The 10086-nt window shown below is 53.1% G+C and overlaps 1 protein-coding gene across 1 annotated transcript; it reads left to right on the top strand.

Moving 5' to 3' along the window:
* Positions 1–40: 40 nt before the first annotated feature.
* Positions 41–9755, top strand: NFKBIB (NFKB inhibitor beta). Its single transcript, XM_075537192.1, has 6 exons — positions 41–315; positions 7291–7396; positions 7493–7820; positions 8447–8535; positions 8613–8867; positions 9600–9755. Exons 1-6 carry the CDS (start codon positions 137–139, stop codon positions 9693–9695), a joined length of 1053 nt encoding a protein of 350 aa, XP_075393307.1. The 5' UTR covers positions 41–136; the 3' UTR covers positions 9696–9755.
* The last annotated feature ends 331 nt before the right edge of the window (positions 9756–10086 follow it).

Raw genomic sequence — 10086 nt, 5'->3', positions numbered from 1 at the left:
AGCTAATTTTCATTGGCCACAATAAGGGGGCGTGTGGGGGAATTCCCCGCAGGCGGAAGCGCCAGGGATCCCGGCAGAGCCCAGCATCAGGCTGGCTGGCGGGCGGCCTCTGGGGGCCCCGGAGGCAGTGGGGGCCATGGCCGGGGTGGCGTGCTTGGGGAAAGCCACAGATGCCGACGAGTGGTGCGACAGCGGCTTGGGCTCGCTGGGTCCGGACGCGGCGGCCCCCGGAGGACCGGGGCTGGGCACAGAGCTGGGCCCGGGGCTGTCCTGGGTGCCCCTCGTCTTCGGCTACGTCACGGAGGATGGGGACACGTGAGTGAACCTTACGACTCGCTAGCCGGCCCCCAGGATAAGATAGGCTTTACCCGATGCTTTCGTGGCATGCTCCGGCTTCCTAGCCTTCACCCCAGAATCTGACTTCGATCCTGGAGTTCCTGACCCCCGTGCCCCAAGTCCTAATCTTTGGTAAATCAACCCCATTTCCAACTTTGATCTGAACCCAATAGGTTCTCTTTTAGGTTTATTTTAACCCATTAATGTCTGCCTCTTCTTTATTGATCTCTTGATTCTCATGCCAAAGCCCAATGAAACATCCTTTGGGCCCAAGACCTTTCTTAGAAATCTCACTTGGCTCCCCCTGACCCTCTAAGCTCCCGACATGGTCTTTGACCCTTCATGATGTATGAGCCTAGACTTTGATCTCTGCATGTATACTTGGCCCCTTTTCGGACCCTGCCTTCTGATCACTGATGTTCAGCTCTTCCATTCAGAGAGAGGATGAGAGGCATCTGTTTGACAAATCGTTATTGAACCTGGTCCCAGGGCTGGGACTGCTGAGCACCAGGTCCAACCCGTTCGCTTCCCTCCGGGAACAAGATGAAGCTGCTCCCCTCCGGGAACAAGATGAAGCTGCTCCCCTAAAGAGTTACAGTTTGGAAATCTCACTGCGTGACCCAAGCCACTCAGTGGCAGTTGTAGTTCAATGCCATAGAGTTGTTTCTGGCTCACAGCGACAAAAGGGAACACTGCCCGGCCCTGCGCCAGTCTCCTCATTGTTCACTTGCCAATCCCCCTTGTCGATGGCCTGTGTTTGTTGGTTGCCTTTCTACTTGACCCAGCAAGATCACCTTTTCTAGGGACTGGTCTCTCCTGGCAACATGTCCAACGTCGGTGAGATGAAGTCTCGCCATCCTTGCCTCTCAGGAGCATTCTGGCTGTACGTCTTCTAAGACGTGTCCCAAGATTTGTCTGTTCTTTTGGCAGTGCCGTGCTTTCAGTCTCTTTCACCAGCACCACATCGATTTTTTTCTTCCGTCTTCCTTATTCAATGTCAGTGGGTGGGACCATATGCCTGGCTAATATTAATGCTTGTATGGACTAAGCTAAAACAGGCCGGGGGCCCGCTTCCTGCACGTCCCCGGAGGTCAGCAGCTGCCCCCCCTGAAATGAGGAGACCGGAAAAGGATGCCTGACTCCTTGAGAGCCAGTTGGCCTGCCTGCCAGAGCTGATAAACTGCATCCTGGGCCATAAACCTCACTGCTGACATCCTGGGCCATAAACCTTGCTGCTGCAGCACTTGGATCTCCCCCTGCTCCCCCCCTCCCCCCTTTCCTTAAAAGTCCCAGCCCTGGGACAGGAGCTTGTGATTCCCCTGGGCTACTTGCTAGTCCATGGAGCTTTGCCTGGGAGCTCCCTCCTAACACAGCTACTTCTGTTTCTGCTCTCCCTTTGTCCTGTCAACTATCTTTGTCCGTCTCCCTACGCCTCATTTTCCTCTCACTCGTCCTTGTCTCAGTTTGTCTTTACAATGCTCTTTAAAAAAAATTTATTGAGGGCTTTTACAGCTCTTATCATAATCCATCCATCCATCTATTATGTCAAGCACATTTATACATGTTTCCCTCATCATTTTCAAAACACTTTCTACTTGAGCCCTTGGTATCAGCTCATTCCCCCTCATCTTCTCTCCCTCATGATCCCTTGTTTACTTATAAATTATTTTTTTGATATTAATGCTCTTGAGAAGATGGCACAGGACCAGGCCGTGATTTGTTTAGTTGTATGGGGTGCGATGCGTTGGCAACGACTCAACAGCACCTGCCAGCAAAGCTCTGAAGCAGGCAGACCAAAGCTATGTCTTCGTGGACCACACTCTTGTGGAGGTGGGGTGGGAGGCTGGTTTGAGGATTAGACAGAAAGGCTTGAAGATAAACAAGGGGCCATCTAGTTGAGAAACAACAAAGCCCACTTGGAAGAAGCACAGCAGCCTGTGAGATCACAAGACGTCGAAGGGATCAGGTATCAGGCATCAAAGACCAAAGAAATCACAGCATTGTGAATGAGGGGGAGTTCAGAGTAGGGACCCAGGGCCCATCTGTGGGCAATTGGACATCCCCTTGCAGAAGGGTCTCAGGGAAGAGACGAGCCAGTCAGCGTGCAGTGTAGCAATGATGAAACATACAACTTTCCTCTAGTTCTTGAATGCTTCCTCCCCCCACACTATCATGATCCCAATTCTACCCTACAAATCTGGCTGGACAGGAAGATGTACACAGGTACAGATAGGAACTGGAAACACAGGGAATGCAGGACAGATGATCCCTTCAGGACCAGTGGTGAGAGTGGCAATACTGGTGAGGGAGCAAGGAGGAACAGATTACAAGGATCTACATATAACTTTCTCCCTAGGGGACTGACAGCGGAGAAGTGGGTAAAGGGAGACTTGGATGGTGTAAGATGTGACAAAATAATAACAATTTATAAATTATCAAGGGTTCATGAGGGTGGGAGGAGGGAGGGGGCAAATGAAGAGCTGGTACCAAGGACTCAAGTAGAAAGCAAATGTTTGAGAATGATGATGGCAACAAATGTGCAAAAGTGCTTGACACAATGTATGTATGTATGTATGGATTGTGGTAAGAGTTGTACAAGCCCCAATAAAATGATTTAATTATTAAAAAAAAAGATTAGACAGAAAGCACAGACATAAACAGAGAGGAAACACACGGTCATGATGTATGATCCTAGATTTTGATTTCCGAGTGTCCACTGTGTTTCTCAGAAACAACAACGATGCAGAACAGAAAGCAAGGGAAGAAAAGGCAGAGACGCAGAGAGGAAATCGATGACAGACAGCAAGCCCGGTTCTGGGAGATGGTCAATGGCCATGTTGTGGCTGGGGGCCCAGGCGCAGCCCCCGTGGGGGTGGGGGAGTAGGGGATGCGCTGGCCTGCTAGCCACCGTGTGGGCATCTCCAACCCACCAGCTGTTCTGGGCGAGCCAGGTGAAGCTGGCTGCGTCTGTGGAGACCCACTGCCTTAGAAGACCCAGAGAGCCGTGCCCCTTGTCTCTTCGAGGGTTGCTATGACTTGGGTGGACTCCACGGCAGTGGCTTGGTGTCAGAAGATGGCAAGTGTTTTGGAGCAATAGCAGGAAAATGAGCCAAGTGGCTCTCTGAATTCCAGGCAGAGGGAATAGCCAGGCCTGAGGTTTTTGATCTGTGTTTCTTGCTGTATCCCCAGTGACTTGAACAGTGCATGACCCACTCGTAGCAAGCAACGATTCCCCGTGGAAGCCATTCTGTCTCGTGACACCACCATGCGGATCAAAGTAGACTGGGCTTCACAGGGTTTTCCGGGACTGACATTTGAGAAGTAGCTCTCCAGGCCTTTCTTCCTAGCTCCTCTCAGGTGGCCCCGGACCTCTTTTTCTGTTAGCACCTTAGCCCTCTCTGTACCATGGCTGTCTCCTTGACTCATACCCCAGCCTGTGGACTTCACGTCAGTACCAACCCCTGGTGACCCCACATGTCAGGGTAGAATTTCTCAGAAGTATATTGCCAGAGTTTTCTTCTCCTTGACCTGGAACGTCAACATTAACTCACTGCCGTCCACTCAGTTCTGACTCATGGGAACCTTTCTAGGTCAGCGTGCTCCGTCGAGTTTCCAAGACGATCCAGCTGTGTGATGACCAGACCATAACCTTTCACTCATGGAGCAGAGGAAAGGCTCGAACCACTGACCTTGCTGTTAGCAGCCCAGCGCTTAACTCATGGTGCCACCAGGGTTCCTCCTTGACCCACTGCCATCTAGTGGATTCCAACCCACAGTGATCCTATAGGACAAAGTCGAACTGCCCCACGGGTTTCTGAGACTAAATCTTCACAGGAGTAGAGAACTTCCTCTTTTACCCACAGAGTGGCTGCTGGTTTCGAACTGCTGACCTGGGGCTCAGGACCCTCGTGAATGCATAACCTACTATGCCACCAGGGCTCCGTGCCCTATGTGAGGCGCCATCGAGTTGGTTCAGCCTCGTGGCAGCAGATCGAAGCAGCCCCGGGCGTTCGCCATCCTCCCATCTCTTGTTACGTGTGTAGCCACGGGGTGAGGCCAGTTTGTCCAAGCGGCCTCCTTTTTTCCGCACGGGACTTCTGCGTTAGCCAACTCGAGCGGTCTTCCCCAGAGACCGGCCCCTCCTGGTAGCCTGTGCAAAGGACGGAAGATGAAGTGCTCACCATCCTCGCTTGTAAGGGATCTGGTGGCTGTGCTTTCTCCAAGACAGATTTGTTTGCCCTTCTGGCAGTCCACGGGACTCTCAGTATTCTTCGCCCGCACCACAGTTCAAGTGCTTCCGTTCGTCCTCGGTCTTCTTTACTGGCCCGTACTCAAAGCCCCCAGCCATCGAGTTCGATGCCAGCTCCTAGCGACCCTCGCGAGACACTGAATAAGTGGTTATCCTTTCAACTGACTACGTTCTGGTTTCATTGAGTCTCTATATTGTTAAACTGCTTTTTATGTCATTGATTTCTCTTCTGATCTTTACTATTTCTTTTCTTCTTCCTTTGGGTTTAACTTACTCTGTTTCTGACTTCTTAAGATGAGCACTGAGGCGATTATTTTGAAACTTTCCCTTTTTTGCCTGTGTTTAGCTCTAAAAATTACCTGCCGGTAATTACCTGCTCACCATTCAGATACGTTGTGCTTTCGTTTTCATTTCATTCAATATTCGTTGTGGTTTCTCTTTTGATTTCTGACATGGCCCATAGGTTATTTAAAAGTACATCATTAAAAAAAACCACATTGTTTAATTTACAAATATGTAGAAGGGTTTCCAGGTATTTTTCTATTAGTGATTTTTAAATTTCAGTTTCATCTGGTCAGCAATTTAAAAGTGTGGGCCTTGTTTTATGCTGATCCGGCGTGGTAAGCCTTGCTGGTACAGTCGCAGAATGTGTCGGTGTGTTGTTGGATGGGTGTTTTCTGAAGGTCAGGTCAGGGCGGCATGCAGTGTTCTAGCAACTGATAGCTTCATGCCTGCCTGCCCGCCCAGTTATTGAGAGGGGCGTATTGAAGGTGCAGCGTTTTCCTTCTGATTTCATCAGTGTTTTGCTTTGTACGTTTTGAAGCTCTGACCTGAGGGCTCTATTTCTGATATCCGATTAATTATCTAGCTTTCTTGTGACTGGTGTTAGCATGTTCTATTTTTTCTTGCCGTTTTGTTTTTAACCGATTTGTCTTTATTAAAAAACCGTTTTTTAAATTTGTGTCATTATAGTTAAAAGGCATGTCTTGTAGACAGTACATGGTTAGGCTTTGCTTTTTTTTCATCCCCTCAATCTGACTATGCAAACTTACCACTTAATTTGCATGTTTAGATCATTTACATTTAGTGTGATTATTAGGATGGCGGCTTATTTTTATAAAATGTACTGTTTTGCTATTCTCTGTCTGTCCTGTATGTTCTCTGTTTACTCTTTCCTAGTTTTCTGCCGTCCTTTTTGAATAATCGAATCTTTTTTATGCTTCTGTTTTATCTTCCTCATTGGTTGGTTCGCTACGGCTCTTCCTTTTGTGACTTTATTGATTAAAGGCAAGAGTTGCCAAACTACAGTCTGTAGGCAAAATCTGTTCATCTGTCTATTTTTGTATGACTAAGTTAGAATTGGATTTTATGCTTTTAAATGGTAAAAAAAAAACCCACAATGATATTTTATGATACGGGAAAATTGTATGAAAAGCAGGTTTTTTTTATTATTAAATCACATTTCAATGCTCATCAGTGTTCATCGAGCGCAGCTGCCTTCCTTTGTCTGCAGCTACTTAGGAACCCCCACAACAGAGTTGCGTAGTTGGGACTGATACCAACCATCCGGCCCTGACAGAATAAATGATTGGCTCCTTAACAGAGAACACGCCTGCTGAGCCTTGTTTCAGGGTGGATTGTATGTCACTTAAAGCCACTGTGGCCTCTTTCAAGGGCGGTCATTGCCATTCACAGACAGTGAAAGAGCCGTTGTAAGTCGGGCTGCGTTGTTCGCACCAGCAGTGGTGACTGCGTGCCAGAGTAGAACTGTGTCACACAGACTTTCAGAAACGGGGTTAGAAGCAGATCAACCCCTTGTTCTAATGAGCTGTCTCCGGGTGGACTCGAACCTCCGACCGTCCTGTTAGCAGCTACGCTCGTCAGCAGTCGGCACCCCTGGGGACTCCAAATGTTGTTGGCTGCGATTGGATTGAGTCATGGCAACCCCAGCGTTGAACTGCTCCCTAAGGTCTCAGGGGACCCTCTGTCTGAGCAGCTCTCTGCTCTTGGGTCCTGGTACCCCGCCCCACACCTTCGTCTCCGAGATGCCTGTCAGGACCATCTCTCCAGTTCACGCAGTCAACGTGGGTTCTCCTGTGTCAGTGAGCAGTGGCTCGGAGACGCTCTCAGCATGACGCAGTCTCACCGTGCATGCTTTTCATCGCTCAGGGATCACGACCATTTCTTGCATCATGAGGATTATGGCGTCATATATTTTGTCTCCTTTTTTTGGGGGGTAGTTTCAGATGAGAGGGAACTGTGGTCCCTGCCACTGCATCTTGGCCACAAACTGACCAGACCAACGGAACTCACTGGCATGGAGTCAATGTCCAACTCAGCAAGTGCATAGGACGGGGTAGAACTGCCCCTGTGGGCCTCCAAGACTATCAATCTTACCAGCAGCGGAAAGCCTCATCTTGCTCCTGTGGAGCGGCCGGTGGTTTTGAATTGCTGACCTTGCCCTTAGCAGTCTAACCCGTAACCCATGAAGTCACTAGGCTCCTAGGATGCAAGCAAAAGTCCTACTTGAATATACATTTAAGTATATTAAGAATAACTTTGTTCTCTGCCCCTTCCGGCCACCCGACAGCAGGTTTCAGAACTCTGTTCACAAGCCTAGTCCCTAATAGGTGCTCCAGGTTTACAGAATGAAGGGACCCAAGAGGCCTTGACCTCTGCCCTCTGCCCCCATGCTTTGTCCTCAGGGCACTGCACTTGGCGGTGATTCATCAGCACGAGCCCTTCCTGGCTTTCCTCCTGACCTTCGCAGCTGGTACTGAATTCCTAGACCTACAGAATGATCTGGGCCAGGTGAGCCATCACGGGTTGGTTGAAGGGCTGGGATTGAAGGGTGGCGGTGGGGTTCAGGGTGTCCCCCTAACCCTTCCATGCCCTCTGCCCCCGCAGACGGCCCTGCACCTGGCAGCCATCCTGGGAGAAGCGTCCACCGTGGAGAAGTTATACGCCGCGGGCGCCGGGCTGCTGGTGGCGGAGCGCGGGGGTCACACGGCGCTGCACCTGGCCTGCCGCATGGGGGCACATGCCTGTGCCAGCGTGCTGCTCCAGCCCCGGCCACGGTGTCCCCGGGGAACCCCCAGCACCTACCTCGCCCAGGGTCCTGATCACACCCCGGACGCCGACCACGCCCCTGTCGCCCCTCCCCCCAGCCCTGGCTCGGAGAAAGGGGAGGGCAGTGAGGACTGGAAGTTGCAGCTAGACGCCGAAAACTATGAGGGTGAGGGGCTGCAGGAGGGGAGGGCGCAGGAGCCAGGCTCGGGGGACCCTAGAGCATTGAGCCCAGGAAGCCCCGCTCCTCCCAGCTGAAGCCCACAGACGGGTGGGCACCCGGGCCTGGCATGCACAGGCCCCGAGCTGCCAGGATCCAGTTACTGGGACCCAGCTGGTCCCAGCCCTAGGCTGCCCAGGCCCAAGGCATTCAAGGCGACCACGCTGTCCGCGAGGCTCCGGTATTCCAGGTCCTGAGATACAGACATGGGATTTAGGGATTGCCCACCTGGGGCCCTGGTCTTGTGAGTGTCAGACACCCTCTCCACCACCACCCCCACCTGCCTCTCAGCCCAGCTACCCCCGGGACCAGATCCCTCCACAAATGGGCGGAACTCACCTGGGGCCCCCCCAGTGCCTCAGGACCCAGGTCCTTGGTGAAGTAAGACCAGAGACTCGGACCTAGGAGTTGGACCTTAGGGACCTGCTTCTCAGTCCACCCAAGGCTAGCTCGCTGACCTAAAGAGCCCAGCCCCACCGTTGGGCCCTCAGTCTCTGGGACCCAGGCCGCAAGATTCTACCCTAGGGCCCTGGCTCTTGGGGCCTGGGCTCCTCACCCCATTACTCCGCCCCTAGGCCACACCCCGCTTCACGTGGCCGTCGTCCACAAAGATGCCAAGATGGTCCGGCTACTCTGCGTGGCCGGCGCAGACCTCAACAGACCGGTGAGCCTGGTGGGGTAGGGCAGGCCTGCCTCCTGGGGTGAGCGGGGCCCTCTGACACACACCCTGCCCCTTGCCAGGAGCCCACTTGTGGCCGGAGCCCCTTGCACTTGGCCGTGGAGGCTCAGGCCCCTGACGTGCTAGAGCTTCTCCTGAAGGAGGGCGCCGACCCCGCCGCCCGCATGTATGGCGGCCGTACCCCGCTGGGCAGTGCCATGCTCCGGCCCAACCCCATTCTCCCCCGGCTTCTCCGCGCCCACGGAGCCCCTGAGCTCGAGGAGGAGGAGGACAAGCCTGGACCCTGCCCCAGCAGCAGTGACAGCGGAGATGAGGGCGTGAGTTGGGGTCGGACTGGGTGACCTAGGGGTGGGGGGTGGGCCTTGGCCGCTGGAGGTGAGGAAGTGGGTGGTGCTTCGAGCCCAGGGTTGTTTGCTGTGCTGAGGATCCCTGGGTGGCGGTCTGTGGAGGCTGGGGCTGTTGAAGGTGAAAGCCATGGGGGAGGTGAGGGACCAGATCTTGGTTCCTCCTGGGCAGTGAGCATTGGGGCTGGGGGCAGCCAGGTCAGTGATTGAGGAGCAAAATTCGGAGAGCTCAGACTGGGACACTGAGCAAGGAAATGTCATTGAATCAATGGGGACTCATTGCCACCCTAGAGGAAGGTAGACCTGCCCCTGCGGGTTTCCCAGACTGTGTGCAGGGGTAGAAAGCCGCCAAGCCTCCTCCTCCTCCTCCTCCTGAGTCGCTACCCGAGGCCCCTGGTGGTTTCGAACTGCTGACCTCGCAGTTAGCAGCCCAATGCACAAGCACTATGCCACCATTATTTTGAGCAACAGGGATCTGAAAATTGTGCGGTGGTAGAGGACACACCGCAGGCAGCAGAAGCTGTGGGAACAGGGGGCTGGGGGGCGGTGTGGCAGGACCAGAACTCCAGGCAGCTGTGCTGGGAGAACCCGGGGTTTAGAAGAAAGGGCAGGGAAGACCCAGCTCTCGGGGAGAGCCCGAGATCTTGGGCCATCAGTCCGGTGGCAGCCACCCGAGCCCCTCTGCTGACCCCTCTCTGTCCCCAGGAGGAATATGACGACATCGTGGTCCACAGTGGCCGGAGCCGTGACCAGATACCTCCCACCCCAGCCGCAGAGCCTCTTCCCGACGCCCCTGTCTGAGTAGTTTCATTGTTACTATGATCGCAAACCTAATAAAATCCCAAGTCTGGCCACCAGAGGCGTCCTTTCGCCGAGCTCCAGTTCATGCCCGCAGTCCCGTCCCTCTATCGCAGGGGTTCTCCACCTTCCTCATGCCGAGACCCTTTCAGACAGTTCCTCATGTGGTGGGGACCCCCCCCCCCCCACCGAACCATAACATTATTTTTATTGCTACTTCACCACTCATTTTGCTACTGTGATGAATCGGGCGACTTCTGGTCTCTACCCACAGGTTGAGAACGGCTTTGCTAAAAGTCAAGAGCCACGCAGTCACGCAGGGGGGTTTTTCTTTGTGCTTTATTCACTCAAGGGGGGTGGGGGTGGCTAGAGGGGCTGGGGGAGTCCCTTTTCC

This window comes from Tenrec ecaudatus, chromosome 18 (assembly GCF_050624435.1).
Source record: "Tenrec ecaudatus isolate mTenEca1 chromosome 18, mTenEca1.hap1, whole genome shotgun sequence".
Taxonomy (NCBI): domain Eukaryota; kingdom Metazoa; phylum Chordata; class Mammalia; order Afrosoricida; family Tenrecidae; genus Tenrec; species Tenrec ecaudatus.
Note: the sequence above shows the minus strand (reverse complement) of the source record. Positions and strands in the feature narration are given on the sequence as shown.

Coding starts and splice junctions, on each gene's coding strand:
- NFKBIB (XM_075537192.1), top strand. CDS start 137: ATGGCCGGGGTGGCGTGCTTGGGGAAAGCCACAGATGCCGACGAGTGG. Junction 316..7,290: donor GTCACGGAGGATGGGGACAC/GTGAGTGAACCT, acceptor CTTTGTCCTCAG/GGCACTGCACTTGGCGGTGA. Junction 7,397..7,492: donor TACAGAATGATCTGGGCCAG/GTGAGCCATCAC, acceptor CTGCCCCCGCAG/ACGGCCCTGCACCTGGCAGC.